The 16,657-nt window shown below is 40.0% G+C and overlaps 2 protein-coding genes across 3 annotated transcripts; one reads left to right on the top strand and one right to left on the bottom strand.

The window, feature by feature from the left end:
• Window positions 1-912: 912 nt before the first annotated feature.
• On the bottom strand, window positions 913-4,861 carry mpc1 (mitochondrial pyruvate carrier 1). Of its 2 annotated transcripts, XM_034581138.1 has the most exons (5): window positions 4,677-4,860; window positions 3,486-3,489; window positions 3,082-3,178; window positions 2,781-2,913; window positions 913-1,823 (listed from the first exon to the last, which is right to left on the bottom strand). In XM_034581138.1, exons 1-5 carry the CDS (start codon window positions 4,745-4,747, stop codon window positions 1,796-1,798), a joined length of 333 nt encoding a protein of 110 aa, XP_034437029.1. In that variant the 5' UTR covers window positions 4,748-4,860; the 3' UTR covers window positions 913-1,795. The 2 variants fall into 2 exon arrangements, with proteins under 2 accessions (XP_034437029.1, XP_034437030.1); XM_034581139.1 differs by lacking the exon at window positions 913-1,823 and having other exon boundaries at window positions 2,777-2,913; window positions 4,677-4,861.
• Window positions 4,862-6,445: 1,584 nt separating this feature from the next.
• ddx21 (DEAD (Asp-Glu-Ala-Asp) box helicase 21) lies at window positions 6,446-16,072 on the top strand. The gene is made up of 16 exons (XM_034576980.1): window positions 6,446-6,615; window positions 7,605-7,838; window positions 7,981-8,118; window positions 8,474-8,546; window positions 9,097-9,275; window positions 9,399-9,516; window positions 10,366-10,551; window positions 10,829-10,974; window positions 11,287-11,436; window positions 11,928-12,089; window positions 12,438-12,557; window positions 12,860-12,933; window positions 13,099-13,258; window positions 14,059-14,193; window positions 14,770-14,814; window positions 14,938-16,072. The coding sequence occupies exons 1-16, from the start codon at window positions 6,532-6,534 to the stop codon at window positions 15,199-15,201; spliced, it is 2,268 nt and encodes a 755-aa protein (XP_034432871.1). The 5' UTR covers window positions 6,446-6,531; the 3' UTR covers window positions 15,202-16,072.
• Window positions 16,073-16,657: the final 585 nt, after the last annotated feature.

Below are 16,657 nucleotides of genomic sequence, written 5' to 3'. Positions count from 1 at the left end.
TATACAGTCCTGTGTACTGTCGCACTACTGCCACCTGCTGGAGTTAACGTGTTATCGCTTCTATAATGTCCACATCCACTCCATTATATAAACACAATTCAGAGGTAAATGTGCATTTAAGGATTGAATTAAACTCCACCATGACACGGAACTCTAACTACTACTACAATACTGTTTTTACTTCTTTTACTGTGCAATACTTTATCATTATGTACTGTTTTGTTTTAAAGGTTCAGTGTGCATAATGTATTTATATCTACTGGTGAAATTGCATGTTGCTTACACCTTCCCCTTCCAAATATGAAAGAGAACCTGTGGAAGCCTTCAGTTGTCATAAAAACTCAAAAGGTCTTTAGTATGTCCAGTGTGGGCTACTGTAAAAAACATGGCGGCATCCGCAGAGAGGACCCACTCCTGATGTAAATATGCAATATTTAAATATAAAGGGGGCATTCTAGGGTAAGAAAACAACGATTCATACAGTTAAGATGAAACACAATTGTGAAAACATCACTAGGATTATTTTATATTCAATTTCTGCTAATAGATCCCTTTCACCTAAATCTTACACACTGAACCTTTATGTTTAATTGTTTGGATATATAAGATCACAAAAATGTTGTAATCTCTCTTGTACCTAAATTGTAAATATTTGATGTGAAAGGGGATACGAGGAATAACCAAATAAATACGAAGTTTCAAATTGTTTCACGTTCAGTGTTAATTTAACAGGGCATTAGGTTGCACTTCTGAGTGTAAACACAACGCAGGGGCCCCCATGGGGAAATATCGGACACAGCAAAGGCTGCCTGTTCTCTGAGTAACAATCATCATGGAGCAGACAAACAAGAATAATGAGAAAACTGCAGTCGCAAAGTCCAACGTCAGAAAAACAGTCATCAAAGCTGTGAATTGTGTTCAAGTTGGTTAAAGCCAGTTTATTTAACAAACCCAGAGAATCAAAATTGTGAATCAGGGAAAGAGAATGTGAAGTGTACGAGTGTATGACAATAAATTAATGTGAATGACACATAATAACTACATATGGTACATTTAGTTAGCACTGACAGAGGCAGCTTGTCTTTCCCAGTCATGTAGGATTATATATTGGCGATCTCAGCCTAATGATACAGATTTACAGTCTAGGGGTAGCTGCACCACATAAAAACACAAACATTTTTAGTTTTTATAATTTAAACATTTGATTATGCAATCATTATTTATCACACAACAGTAAAACGTGTCCAATCAGATCCTCAAATATTGTTTTCAAAGTACAGCAACAGCATCTTTCTCCTGTGTGTGTCCTGTGTTTCAGTAAAGGTTAATGAATGAAGTCCATATACTGAACTGAACTAAGGTTAAATTCTCTATAAAATATGTTGAACATGTTAATTACTTATTAAAATTTTATGGCTGAGCATAATGATTGTTCTAGCCTCGTTCTAAAGTGTTAAATGATCAGTGGATTCTCTGTGCAAAGCATCTAGTAACCATCAGGCTGGTTAGCTCGGTGTACATTCACCTACATTATATTTTTGTGCGTCAAGTTGATGTAACAAAACAATTTAAAAATAAATCACAGCAGTTGACCTTAAATCGCTGAGGAAAGCGTTTGCTTTTTCTGTTTGTATCGTAAAAAGTGACTAAAACTTTATGAGGATGATGAGTCGTGGTAATTTCATGGTGTAAGTGACACGGTTCAAATGATTCGATAAAATGTTGATGGTTTAGGGGGCTGTTGTCACAGCATGGTGCCATTCTGAAGTGGATCTTCTCCATCTGCTTCACGTTGTCACTGAGATTGCTTCTTCTTCTCCATGCTGAAATAATGCAGAGACAGTCAGAGTGCATATGAGTCGATCACAAACTCATTACCTAAATTTTACGGTTAAGTTCACTTATTTTCCGCCTAGGTCTTATTTTCCTAAACATTAACACCATGTTCATTACATCACGTTACACTTTCTCCACTGGAGTGTATCCCAGAAGAAAGTGTTTCCTCTTAACTGGAGTCATTGAAATATTGAAAAAAAGTGAAAAGTCTTGGCGGTAAAAATAAGGACCAGGTTCAAAATAACTGGCCATTGGATATTTGCTACCACAAGTGACAGAGAACATACAAGACAGAAATAAGATGACGTGAGACAAACTTTGTTTAAACACATAAGTTTCACATTAAAGTAAACAGTATAAGAAGTAGCCTGATCAGCCACCTGTGCAAGATCATGGACATTTGCAGACAAGTCAGGTGGCATAATAAATAACAGGATGGGAATTTTCTGTAGTCAACTTATTAAAGACTGTAGACTAGGAGCACTATGCCAATGGGGGGGGGGTTGGGTCCACAAAACACTTTTTGTGTCTCAGGGGTAAACAGTGTTTTGTGGACTCAAACACTTCACCCACCCCTCCATCGGCATAGTGGTGAGTAGATAATGTGTGAAATTTCATTTGTCGGTGAATTGTAACTTTAAAGATGCATCACCTGGCAGAGCAGGGCATGTGGTGGCATAATCTATCAGTCAAAGTAGACCATAATACTGGCCTGCTATACAAGCTGCTATAACAATATAAACAAAAAAATATTGCCAGTACCTGCAAGGTATCAAAAAGAACTAACTGAAAAAAACGTGGTCCAAGCATCCCTTCTTTAGCACATGACATAAATCCTCCACATTTGAGTAACCATGGATGAAAAAATGTTTTGAGACAACCTCTTCATTATGAATCCCCTTGTCCACAATGACAAAGAAACACTGGACTGGAGTGTGACTTACTTGTATCTCATGAGACGACTGCCCTGGATTAGCTGTGCAGACTCATTGGTCAAATGGCACGCAAAGAGCAGCCAGTTGCGTGGCTGCACCTTGTAGGCGAACCTCATGAAGAGCAGTGAGTAACAGGACAGAGCTGAGACGGGGGGGACACAAAAGACCTTTATTAAATCAAATTTATAGCTAACATCAAATCCTGGACACTTCTTACCCCTGCTTAAATATGTCAAACACAGGATGTGGGTATTTTGTGCCATGCAGTTGTGCTGTTGTGTTTATCTGTATATCTGTCTGAGTGTCTTACCGAATGTCATCCTGCCACTGATAATCTCAGGGCTCTTCTTCATATCTGCTATGGCGGCTATGGGAAGACCCCAGTTTGCGATAGGACCCCAGAAATGCTGAATTCACAAACACAGAGACAAATTATATTACTACACATTTATCGTATACTTGTTGTACAGCAGAACAGAATTACAGGACAATGAAGTTGTGAACTCTAAACAGTTAAATCCACATTGTGAATTGAAAATGTGATAAAAAAGAGAAGTAGTAAAGATTTGAAAATGATAAACTTAAACACACGTGCACTCATATTGAAAGGTATGACTATAAAGTCAAAATAGGAAGGTAGACAGATAAACCAGTGGACAAACACATACACTATAGTGACAGACAGATGGAAAGACACCAAGGATGAGTGCTTACCGTGCTGTTGAATGTTGTTTATTAATCCAGGGTCACATAGAGGAGAAAAGGAAAAACACAGATAAGTCATAATGAAACGATCTTGGTCACAGAAGAGCCAATGACACTTTAAACAGACATTTCTGCATTGTTTATACATACAGTATATACAATGCAGAAATCGTGTGTGTTTAAGTTTAAATGTTATGTAAAGAATATTTTTTATTTTCCTAATTGAAATTCTATATATATTTATTTGTATTTTTATACCATTCTAGTTTTAACCATTGATTATAAGTCAATGACATTTCTTCGGCACAAGGGTTTGATAACATCCTTGCAATCAATCCCAATTCTTTCAATATATCCTTGTATGCATGGCGATATATCTGTCTTGAAAAATGTTCCCTACTATTCCCTAATATCGGCACTGGTCCATATCTGTCGGGCAACTACTGGCATAACATTGATAAAACAAACTGATACACATGATGACAAAAACACAACACCAATACAGTTTGGTTTTGTCAGGAAGCCAGACTTGACGCTAGGTGCCTTACATACATCATCATATAGTGTGTCTCGCCCTCTGTTTAAGTGCATTTGTTTGACTTTCAAACTGTATTTTATGTAAACAGAGATGACCTCTTGCGTCACAGAATTTTGCCTTTAATCTGTGGCAGGTACACACACACACAGCACCAGGGCACACGTACACATTAACCCACCACCTCGACATGGTCCGAGTTAATGTGAACTGTGAACTGTAAAATCTGACTCTGGCCACAGCTTCACACCCAGTTCGACACTGTTATTAAGACTTCACCTAGTATGACTTGTACAGGTTGTTTCTGTGTGTTTCTAGACAGACTGAGCGAATATCCCCTTTAGCGTGGTTTAGTATTTAAGCATAAAAACTAGTTTATCCACATGTTGATGAGCCGTTTCTAAACTGGAGTTACCGGCTCTCTCCGCGCTCCACTTCAAACACAAGTGTCCTTAGAAGCGGACAGAGAAACCCCGTTTCAACACAGCAGACAGAAACACGGGAATACGTGGAACTGGTGACGGAGTTTAAAGTGTCAGCCTGGTTGTTAAACATTACCAAAAGTTACCAGAGGCTAGCAGCTCATTTAGCCGCCGGGCTAACGAGCGTTAGCATGCGCGTCAAGCGGTGCTAACACATAAAACTTACAAACGTCTCATACAGACCTCATCAAATAATCCCTGAAGTCTTTGCTCTTCAGGTAGTCAATAGATTTCCTAGCGATAATCCCGGCCATGGTTGCACGCTGTGTTGTGGTGTGTTTCAGCCGAGAGAGGAGCCGCGTTTGCCTGAAGGACGACGACTGGAAACTCAGAGCAGAGGGCGACCGGTCAAATTTCCAGCAACAACACTGCGCTTTACGACACTTCCGTAAAGACGAAGCGCAGACGCTCCGGTCGCCTGATAAGAATTTTTTTAAATATATACATATAAACATAGACACAAATAAAAAAAAGCTTGTACTTTATGCATTACAAAATAGTAAATATAATGTTAAGAGTCAGCATAACTGAACGATTAATATGTGTATATTAGTGAAATGTATTTTCTTTTCCTTTGTTTACTATTTTTTTTCTTTTCTTCCCCTGAACACCTGGAATGTTTATCGTTTATTGCCTATGTGTAATGAATAGTAATAATAATTAAAAAATATATATTAAACCATATGTAATAAAACCTAATAACTAAGCCTCTATTGTCATGTAGTACAAGTCACATGGGGTCATTTCTGATTGTTTCTGTCGCCTGATAAGCTCAGACAGGATAATACTAACACACAGAGATAAGACCAGGGTTATAAAATGACTGTAATGATAATCTGCTGAAGACAGAAAGCTGCTGTGATGTGCAGTAGATAAGACAAGACAAATACCCTCTAACTGTCCTCATTTACTGCAAAGCACCAAGAGTACCTGGAAGCTCAACACCCATTAAGGCCACTGAAATGTCCACTGTGAATTGAAAATATGTGATAAAAAAGATAAGAAGTAAAGATTTGAAAATGAAACACTTAAACCCACATGCACTAATATGACTATAAAGTCAAAATAGGAAGGTATAGACGGATAAACCATTGGGCAAATGATCTAGGTCACAAAAGGGCTAATGCCACTTAAAACAGGACACAGATCCAGGTGCTGCAGTGAGTAAAATCATTTGCTTAGTCTAGCTGTCTCCAACACCCATTAAGTCCACTGAAATCGTTATGATTACATTTTCAAGTTCAAATATAAATTTAGAACAAAACGTTAACACTTCTCAGCTTTTTTTGTTCAGCATGTGGTTTTATCTATTTAGGCGCCATGCTGTTTGGGCTGAACATTATAAGTGTCTCCTGTCTGAGAACATTTTTGGCCAGTCTTCACAACTTCTAAGGGCAGTCTAAGACTTGGCACTTGGTTTTCAGGTTCTGGTTAAAATCTGGTTTAGTTTGGAGTTAAGGGTCAGGGTTAGGGGAGGTGAACAGAGCTTGTTTCCTTTGAGAGGACCGCGTACCATCCTCCCCTTGACATGTTCTCTCCCCTAAATGGACCAGGGGCCATCCATCACCCTCAAAAAAGCTATAACCTCTATATAACCTACAATCTATGACTATTCTTTGCGTTTGTTCCTTATTATTTATTTAAAAACTGCCATATGTATTATTATTATTTTTAGACAATATAAAATATTTTGACCCTTGTTTATTTGAACTTCATTCATATTTTTGTTACATTCTCTTTTATATTTAAAATATGCTTGTTTAGTTGAGCTTCATCGATATTTCTGTCACACTCATACTTTATTCCTAACACGACACAGCTTGTCTTTTAGTTCTTCTGTGAAGTATAGAACGCACAGCGGTTCCTAGACAGATGTACAGTCAGGTGAAAGTGCTCTTCTCGTCACTGTCTACCGCTTCTATTTCTATGTCTATTGCGCGAACACGCTCGCTCGGGCCGCCCTGCGCTTTCCTTTCCATCCGCGCGCCCGTAGAGTCGCCAGTGTGTCTACGTTGAGGGGAAACATCGAGGAAGAGAAATGCCATCTAAGATCGTATTTGACACCGAGGATCTGGTCCAGGAGGAGGAGATGGACACCGTCAGCGAGGCGAAAGCCCTGAAGGTGAGCGCAGAGGCTCCGTACACCGAGAAACACCGACAAATCCACGTCGCTCGCGCTGCGTCGTGTCCCGGCGGCTCCCTGTTTGACAACATGTGGCCGAACGTGCTAACCAGGAAGCTAGGCGACCCGGCTAGCTTACTGTTAGCAGACAAGCGTGGCATTGCGTTGTGTGCTGTGGAACGCTGCTGCCATCGTGTAGTTAAAGTGAGGGGCTGTGAACCGGTGCTGTTGGGATGTTAGCACCGTGTTAAGACCAACTGTGCTAGCTGGTCTGGCTAGCTGTGAGTCACATGTTCCTTCCACGTGTTACGGAAAAACCATGGACGCCTTTAAAACACCACATGCACGTGTTTGTGTCTGGGCTGGTGCGCGCGCGTGCCTGTCGATCAGCTGGGCTCGCCAGCTGTCTTGTCAAAAACGATCATAAGTGTAACAGCTACTATTGATTCATGTTATTGGGCGTCACTGATATTTTCACGAGTCCGGGATCCACTTACAATAAGATTGGGTTGCATTGTTCTGTGGAACTGCTCTTTCCACGACCTTACTTCGGATACTCTTATTTTGATATTATTGATAACTTTTACCCCTATTTTATTAACATGAAAAGTTATAATAACTAGTCACCACTGACAGAAAGTTAAAATAAGTTGATAAGCTCAAAGAAACTAAAGTTTGATTGGGATAACAACAACAAGGCCATTCAGGGAGCGCGTAGAGATTTTTAGAACTGGAGCTTTCTGAGTGATTTTCTTTTCTTTTTTTTTAGAGAGACCTGTAAACAAACTATTAAAATAGTCCAGTATACAGTAAAATAATTCTAAATATAATTTTGACATTACATGAGGAATAATTTGACCTTTTTATTAGAATGACATCATCTCAGTTTTTATAAAATTCAATGCAGTGTCATGTGTAAAACAGATATTTAAAATAGAAGGGTTGAGTAGCTGCACAGTATTTGATTTATCATTTCTGTAAAAATAAAGAACAAGAACAAGGAGGCCAAGAAGTTGAAGAAGAAGCAGCAGACGGAGGAACAAGAGGAGCAGGAGGACCCAGACTGTGAACCTCCAGCACCAAAGAAGAAAAAGAAAAAAGACAAGCTGGCAGGTCACGAAGTGAACGGCCATGATGAGGTCACAGACCTGAACGACAACATCAACGGTATTGAAACACCAAAGAAGAAGAAGACTAAGACAAACACTGAAGGAGACACAGAGGTCAGTGCTTTATTATTTGTACATATTGAAGTAGACTTTGGATGTTCTGTTAAAGGCTACAGATGTGATTCCTGACAGAAAATAATTTTGTTAATATGAATATAAATACACATTCTCTGGTTATACTCTGTCTCCACTCCAGAAAAAGAAGAAGCAAAAGAAAGCAACCGTAGAGGCAGCAACCAATGGACATTCCACCCTGAACACCCCTGTTCAGACACCCACACAGACACCGATACCATCGGGTGAAGAGTCAGCCAGTGACAACGAGAAAGATACGGTAGGACTTGTGGACTGAAATGATTCAAGAAATGTGTGAAACAGAATTAGGCTGGTATTCTGAGAAGACTAGAGATTGATGGAATTGTCTAAATGTGTGGGTTCTCTTCACGAGAAGCGGCTAAATTGAGAAACAAAACTCTTACATGTTAAATGCAAACCAACTAATTTCGGGACCACTAAAGGTTCACTAAAATTATTCCACTTGATTGAATTAGCTTGTAATGGCCATACAACATCAACCGCGGATATTTTTGCTGTCTTTACGTTATTATTGTTTTATTTTTTATGAATGCTCTTTGGAGTCGGCTGTAGAGAGAAAACACTTGCATGGCTGATTGTGTTTATCTGTTTAGGAAACACCAGAGCAGAAGGAAGGGGCCTTTTCCAAGTTCAGGATCTCCGACGTTACCATCAATAAACTGAAAGGTAAGCATCATATTTATATCATCATTCATTTTTAACCACTTTAACTTGAGAGCAGAGGTGTACCGCTACATGTCCAAAATCTGGCTTTTACAAAGCTAAGTAGACGGTGGTTTACTGAACGTAACTTCATAACTTATTTAATATATTTGAACACTTGCATACCTATGGCGTGGCTTCGACTCAGAAGCATGAGTTGGCCTTTAGTCTCCATACTCGACCCGAGCACACTCGCAAATAGCCCGACCAATGTGACTGAATCTGATGCAACCCTGAATATTATTTCAATATTTGTGTCTGAACCCGATTCCTTCTGGACTTGTCAGGACCCAACAAGTTGTGACCACACTCTGCCTCACACACAGTATGTTGATTTGAAATATGTGGATCACTGACATTGACTCAAAGTTGTCCATAGATGGAGAGACACAACTGTTTTTGTACTGGAAATGTTCTCTGGAGAGTTAACAATGGGCGTTGGAGCTGAGTTAAAAAATGTCCCTCTCCCTGTTCTCTCATGCCACTTTCTTCCCCTCCTCTATCTCTCTCTCAGCTCGGGGAGTCACTTTCCTGTTTGACATTCAGGTGAAGACATTTAATCCAGTGTTTGATGGAGAAGATGTAATCGCTCAAGCTCGAACAGGAACAGGAAAGACTTTCTCCTTTGCCATCCCATTGGTGGAGAAGCTTCAGAGGGAATCATTGCCGCCGACCAGAGGCCGAGCTCCCAAGGTACGCACGCACGCACGCACACACACACACACACGCACTGAAGACTAGCATCATCGTCAGAGTCGCAGCATCAGTTGCCATCGTGTTTACATAAGACTGAGTCTCTTCTCTGTGTGTCTGTAGGTCCTGGTGTTGACTCCAACCAGAGAGTTAGCAATCCAGGTCGCTAGGGACTTCAAAGATGTCGCCAACAAACTTTTCATCACCTGTTTCTACGGCGGCAGCTCATACAACCCACAGAGTAAGTCTCATGCTAAAACTGTTATCTTTCTTAGAAGTGCTCATCATTAGTCTTCACATTCATATTAGAAGCTTTTGGGTTAACAGTGCTAAATAGATGTAAAAGGAAAAAGCGGAAACAGGAGTTAGTAAAGTCAACTGATGTGTTTTTTTATACCTTGGTGCTGGCATTAGCCAGTGGCTGGAGGCATTATGTACTCGGGTTGGTCGTACGTCTGCCTGTACAGCCGCCCCATTCCTGTGAACACGATATCTCCAGAATTCATCAAATTTGGTACAAACATTCAGTGAGACTCAAAGATGACCTGAATATATCACAGTGATCTCACGTCCCTGTGATGTTATTAGGACTGCCAGTGGGGAATTTCGATACATCTGGCACATTTCATTTGGACTCACTGATTAACTTTCAGTGGTCAAAGGTCAAAATCACAGTGGGCTCAAAAAACTTATTTTGCTCTCTTGAATGTGATATTTCAAGACTGCGTGGGGGTATTTCTTCAACTTTTGATCAGTTGTCAGTTTTATTTAAAGATGAAAAGATTACATTTCAGTGGTTGAAGGTCACAGTGACCTTATATTAATCTGAAAAAAGAATGTAGAAATATGTACACGGAAACTGCACTGGTTGGTGTAAGTAGTTTTTTATGTAGATCATGTCTGCTTTTTTCAACAGCGTACTTGTAAAATGAACAGTTCATCAATAATAACATTTATTTATAAAGCTTTTTAAATAATAATCAAAGATGCTTTTTCTTAACAGAGAAAGCAAGTAACAAAACATTGAAAATACACACCATAATTACACTTAATATGTAATGACTTTCTCCATTCTTCTTCCCTCGTCTAGTTGATGCCATCCGTAATGGTATCGATATTTTGGTTGGAACCCCTGGTCGTATCAAGGACCACCTCCAGAACAGCAAGCTTGACCTGTCACAGGTGAAGCACGTCATTCTGGATGAAGTTGACCAAATGTTGGACATGGGATTTGCGGAACAGGTTGAAGAAATTTTGGCTACATCATATGAGAAAGGTAAAGTAAATCTCTGTGTGATGGTTTGTGAAATAAATTTGGAAGAGTAGATTCTCAGATTATCTTAGATACAGCATGTTTTTTCCCCCCCACATAATGACATTTGTGTGTGTGTGTGTGTGTGTGTGTGTGTGTGTGTGTGTGTGTGTGTGTGTGTGTGTGTGTGTGTGTGTGTGTGTGTGTGTGTGTGTGTGTGTGTGTGTGTGTGTGTGTGTGTGTGTGTGTGTGTGTGTGTGTGTGTGTGTGTGTGTGTGTGTGTGTGTGTGTGTGTCATCAGACGGCGAATCCAATCCCCAGACGCTGCTGTTTTCAGCCACCTGCCCCGCCTGGGTCTACCAAGTGGCCAAGAAATACATGAGACCAGAATGCAAACATGTTGACCTGATCGGCAAGAAAACACAGAAAGCTGCAACAACTGTGGAGGTAAGTGTGCATGTGTGTGTAAGAAAGGGCTAGGGGACGTGATAGGGGCATTGGATATGTGATGGATTTAAAAAGCATTGCAGCATTTTTAGCTCCAAGGCTTTCATTTCTTATAGTTGCCTGTAAGCAGGGGCAATTAAAGTAATTGAGGCTGTAAAATAAATTCACATATATCTCCCTCAGGGAAGCACAAGTTAATTTGCAATAAAACTACTATATTTATCATGGACATCAGTGGACTAGATGGAGTTAGTCTGCCAGCGGGATAAATGAAAATGTCTTTCTTTCTCTCTTTTCTCTTTTCGTCTGAAGCATCTTGCCATCGCCTGTCACTGGTCACAGCGCGCAGCCGTGATCGGTGATGTCATCCAGGTTTACAGTGGCAGACACGGCCGAAGCATCGTGTTCACTGAGACAAAGAAAGAGGCCAACGAACTCTCCATGAACGCATCCATCAAACAAGTACATACACACTCCTACATACACATACTGGGCTGGGTGTGATACCAAAAATGTATCGGTAAACTTTACTGGTCATTTCCCTCTCTCTAAAGACACATGTTCCAGTATCAGAGACCCACATGAAAAGAGGCCATGAAATATTGAAGGCCAAAAAATACACAAACTATTTTTGGCCCATAATGCCCAGCCCTAATTCATGACATTTTATGTATAGCCACAGTGTCGATTTATTACACCTTTAAACAGTTAAGTGTGATATGTCATGTAACGCAGTATACATTTTTTTTTGTGACAGTTTTGTTAGATTTGCGAGTTATGAAGCATTCATTTGTAAGCCAAGGTTTTTCTGTTTTAATCTTCAAATTTAGTTTTGGAGAGTTTGTCTTATTTCCCCTCAGATACATTCCAGTAGAAATGGAAAGCAGTAGCTACAATAAAGCAAGAAAATTCTCTCTTTCATGTCTCATTTTATTTTTATTTTATATTTTTAGAGTACACAGACCCTCCATGGTGATATTCCTCAGAAACAGAGAGAGATTACCCTGAAGGGCTTCAGGAATGGGACCTTCGAGGTCCTGGTTGCCACCAATGTTGCAGCTCGTGGATTAGATATCCCTGAAATCGACCTGGTGGTCCAGTGCTCTCCACCCAAGGTGAGACATGTTTCCAGTATTTAACCAGATTTGTATGACTGTTGCCATTTATTAGTGGTTAGATAAGTGAATATGCGCTGATTTCTAAGGTTTCGATTCTACTCAAATTGGTAAATAAATTTAAAACTGAGCATTTGCATGCTTTCTGATTTTGTTGAATTTAATATGAAAATATTGGCAGTGCACTTAAGCACACTGATTGATTTCATTTAGAAAATTAAGAATTTCCTCTTTGTGGATATGTGTTTACTGCACACTACCTTACGTTTACGATGAATACAAAAAATCATAAATGCCTGTTGCATTTCCTTTCTCTGAACATATTGCTGTCTCTGTGATTGTTGTCAGGATGTGGAGTCATACATCCATCGTTCAGGACGTACAGGCCGAGCAGGCAGGCCTGGAGTCTGCATCTGTTTCTACCAGAGGAAAGAGGAAGACCAGCTGCGCTACGTAGAAAACAAAGCAGTAAATGTCCTTTTTGTATTCGGTCAAATGAGGAGACAGAAGGGGAAAAAAGAGCGACGGGCTTAGTTGCATGAGTTGGTTCACCAAAATAAAATAAAAAAAATCTTTTAGTCACATCTCTGCTACACATGGTATGGAAAATGTACAAAGCGGTAGAGAAAGAATGAAGCTATCAATAATCAATCAAATAGTGTGTGAAAGCGAAAGATTTTATGAACCAGGAAACTAAGTTCAGACATTCTGACTACATCAAATGTCTCTGTATTGACTATTAAACTACATTTCATTTTGTGACCATCCAGGGTATCACATTCAGACGAGTTGGCGTTCCCACTGCCAATGATATCATCAAGTCATCAAGCAAGGATGCTGTCAAGTGAGGAGCATGGCTTAGTGGCTACTTAGACGTTGGACTGTGGCTCCTCAAAGCCTCTTTCCCACTGAAATCTTTATCATGATACTGTCCAGTGTGAAACTTATTTCCTGATGGCGCAGAATTAAGTGTCAGATTGTTATGATTTTTTTCCTTCATTGTGTCCAGGTTTTTGGACTCAGTTCCGGTCACAGCTATTGGATACTTTAGAGCTTCAGCTGAGAAGCTGATCGAGGAGAAAGGAGCCGTCGATGCACTCGCTGCTGCCCTTGCCCACATCTCTGGAGCCACAAGTCTGGAGCAGAGGTCACTGCTGAACTCTGATACTGTAAGTCATGTACACACACATACAGTGTATGCAACAATAAAACTGGACACACCACCGTATAATAGCAACCATTGCTCACCCTCACACACAGCTTGTTTTCCATAGAAGATAGAATTATGTGTGCTCATGTCAGGCTGTAGTGTTTCTCACTACTATAGACTTGTGTTTATAAAGTAGGACGACATGACATGACATCGCCACCTCGGCTGGCTGCAGTTTAAGTCATAAATCCCGCCTCCTCTGTTAGATGGGACATGGACCAAACCAAAAGTCAAAGTACATGTCAAATGGATTTATCTCAAAGATAGTTTCTTCATTTTACGTGTTCTTATCACACTGGTGTATGTTCAAATGTTTATTTATCTGGGAACTTTGGTTTTTATTAGTTATTTGATGCTATATACACGGGGTGAAATGTCATGATTGACAGCCACAACTAACTCAAGATTGGTCTAGGATGTGTATTGATGAGACCATCACCTGATAACTACTGCACAGCCTCGGCCTCCAAATGCCCAAGATGGCAGTGTTCTTATCCAGGATATTTTAGCTTCATTTCTGAACAGTGGGAGGAAGTGAAGAAGCATCTTTCATCTTTATTTACAGTCTCTGATCACAACACTGCAGCTGTGCTACCCTGCTATCCGTGTGGGTAGGGCAAACAAACAAATAATAGGATGATCCAAAAAGTGAGAACGTTATCAGCTTAATATTTAGACTCCTCTATTCATTTGTTTTGCTTTTAGTTGATTGTATAACCCTACTTCCACCTAATTTATTATTCCTTTTAATATTTCCAGGGTTTCGCCACCATGACGTTGGTGTGTTCTCAGGAGATGCATAATCTGGGTTACGCTTGGAGAAGCATCAAAGAACAACTTGGCGAAGACTTTGAGAACCACATTCAAAGAATGTGCTTCCTTAAAGGCAAAACGGTATGTACTCCAACAAAAATGTACCTATGTGTAAAAGTACTTGTTTGAACAATTTACATGTTACACGTTCTTTTTGCAGTTTTGCATTATATTGCGTGGCATTGTGTGTGTGTTCATATAAGAGCTTTCAGCAAAAGATACACTTCACTGCATGAGTAGGCTTTTGAGGAATCTTTGCACCAGGCAGAGAATATTTTATGTTTTGTCTACAGTTTTAAATGAAGAGAAGTGATTATTTGAATTTGGTTCAAATGGTCAAATTAATGTTTTTTTGATGGGCATATTAGTGACTTGCCAAAAAAAAGGCCTCCATTGCCATAAAAAGACAATTATGCAGTGAGAAACCCACTGGTAAATTATATTGCAAAAAACTTTTTTTCCAGTTTATATGCAAATTCAGCAACTCAGGTCACACAATAGCTTGTTATCTACAGCAAAAAAACATCTGTTGGCAAAATACTTAACCTTTCTGTAGATGTGACCATTCTGAAAGCGCAGCTTGTACAGAGACTGACTTCTTTGAAAGGCAGAGGAACAGAAAAACTCACCATCTCACCCATATTGTGTTTCCAACAGGGAGTTTGTTTCGACCTCCCAGTTGACAAAGTCAAGCAGATGCAGGTGAGGACGACAGTGACAATTCCCATCTGTTCGAGACGAGCGGTGGTCTGAATTATCCAAAGTAAAATTTAAATATTCTTGTTTAAGTCAAAATCATTTACACCCTGCTCCCTTTCTCAACAGGAGGGCTGGAAGGATGGTCGCCGTTGGCAACTGTCCGCCGCCGAGGAGCTCCCAGATCTGGAGGAGAAGCAGCACAATAACCGCGGCGGCGACAGAGGCTTTGGCAACGGTAACCGTGGCGACAGAGGAGGAGGATTCAGAGGCGGAAGGGGACGTAGTTTCGGGGGAAATGGCGGCCGCAGCAACGGATTTAGGAACGGTGGCGGCGTCGGCGCCGGCAGAGGAGTACACAAACGCAGCTTCGGCGAAGCTTTTGATTACTGAAGCACCAACCTGGGGACTGATTAGACTGACTGTCGCTCGCTGGGCTGACAGTGGTGAGGCGTTATGTGTGGCCAGTGGAAATCTCCCATCATGACAAAAGAAGAATTATAAACTCAAGTATTCACAAGTTTATCACACAGTAAATTAAATTACATGTTATCTAAGGATTAGGGTTTGTTTCCAAGTTGCCACATCCAACGAGTTTAAGATCAGATTTTCTGTGTACAGTGTACACAGTACCACTGGAAGCCATTTAGTAAAGCCTGATGTGTTTCTTTTAGGTGACACATTAGATGAAACTCATGCAATGACATTTTCTGAACTGGTGTCCCTACATACAATAGCACGTAACTCCCTTGCTATGTGTTGAATAGCACAGGAACAAAAACACAGGTGAATCAAACCTGTATTCATAATTTGGCATCATGTGACAACCTGAATTGAAAGTTTAAATGTGTCATCCATTGAGTTCTAGGTAAAGTGTCACTCTTCTATTTTTTTATTTTGTTATATTGGGTGTTTGGGGAACAGCAGCAGCAGCAAATCACACTCTGGTCTTTGCCTGAAATGGCAGATGCATCATCCTGATACAACACTTTTAATCATGACAACTTGATGGCTCCGAGTGTGCAGTACCATGAAGATGCAGTTGCTGTGTCATGTGGGACGTGTGTGTTTCGACCCTGCACTCTGAAAAAGTGATTAAATGGGTTTTAACCTTTACAGTTGTGCAGCCTCACCCTCCGCTGAAACCTCTCTGCCCAATAATATCTTGGATGATTGCTTTGCAATTGCCTCTATTTAATATCTGTGTCTACTGCTTCCATTCATTTGAATGAAATGACTTATTCATTAAAAAAGGTCAACTCAGGTTGTCTTGTGTTGTTTTTTTTTGTAAGGGGTGTAAAATGAATACTAATGTTTTATGGTGTAAGTTTCAGTAATACTGTTTGAGGGAACAGATGCAGTGAATGAATGGATCACTAACAATATGGTTAATGTGAGATGGGACTGCCTCTACACTATATTGAGAAGAAAGTACTGCATGGCACACACATTCTGAAGTATAATTAATTGTAAGGTCTTTGAATAGATAAGTGACACGACACAGTTCCTCCTTTTATAAACCTCACTAAATCCCACTTGCCCCCATGCCCACTGGTGTGTTTTATGTACAGGAAATGGATGTTTTTCACCTCTTACCACCCCATACACCCTATATATTTTATACTGCCTTTTTAATTGTAGAATTAAATAATTCCATTTTAATAAGATCATTAGAGAAGTCCGTTTTGTATCCAGTCATAGGACATATAGTAGTAGTGCCATGTAGTGTATGCGAATTGGTTGTAAAGTTGAATAAGAGCAGATAAATATAAGTCAGACCATGACTCAATTAAGGCAGCTTTTTAAATTACATCTTTGCAAATTCAGACATAAAAATCCTTCAAATATT

The sequence above is a fragment of the Hippoglossus hippoglossus genome, chromosome 3 (assembly GCF_009819705.1).
Source record: "Hippoglossus hippoglossus isolate fHipHip1 chromosome 3, fHipHip1.pri, whole genome shotgun sequence".
Lineage (NCBI taxonomy): Eukaryota > Metazoa > Chordata > Actinopteri > Pleuronectiformes > Pleuronectidae > Hippoglossus > Hippoglossus hippoglossus.
This window is presented reverse-complemented; position numbering and strand designations above follow the sequence as displayed.

Coding starts and splice junctions, on each gene's coding strand:
- ddx21 (XM_034576980.1), top strand. CDS start 6,532: ATGCCATCTAAGATCGTATTTGACACCGAGGATCTGGTCCAGGAGGAG. Junction 6,616..7,604: donor GCGAGGCGAAAGCCCTGAAG/GTGAGCGCAGAG, acceptor GTAAAAATAAAG/AACAAGAACAAGGAGGCCAA. Junction 12,934..13,098: donor TCAAGCAAGGATGCTGTCAA/GTGAGGAGCATG, acceptor CATTGTGTCCAG/GTTTTTGGACTCAGTTCCGG.
- mpc1 (XM_034581138.1), bottom strand. CDS start 4,747: ATGGCCGGGATTATCGCTAGGAAATCTATTGACTACCTGAAGAGCAAA. Junction 2,914..3,081: donor CAGTGGCAGGATGACATTCG/GTAAGACACTCA, acceptor CCCCCGTCTCAG/CTCTGTCCTGTTACTCACTG. Junction 1,824..2,780: donor AGTCGTCTCATGAGATACAA/GTAAGTCACACT, acceptor GCATTATTTCAG/CATGGAGAAGAAGAAGCAAT.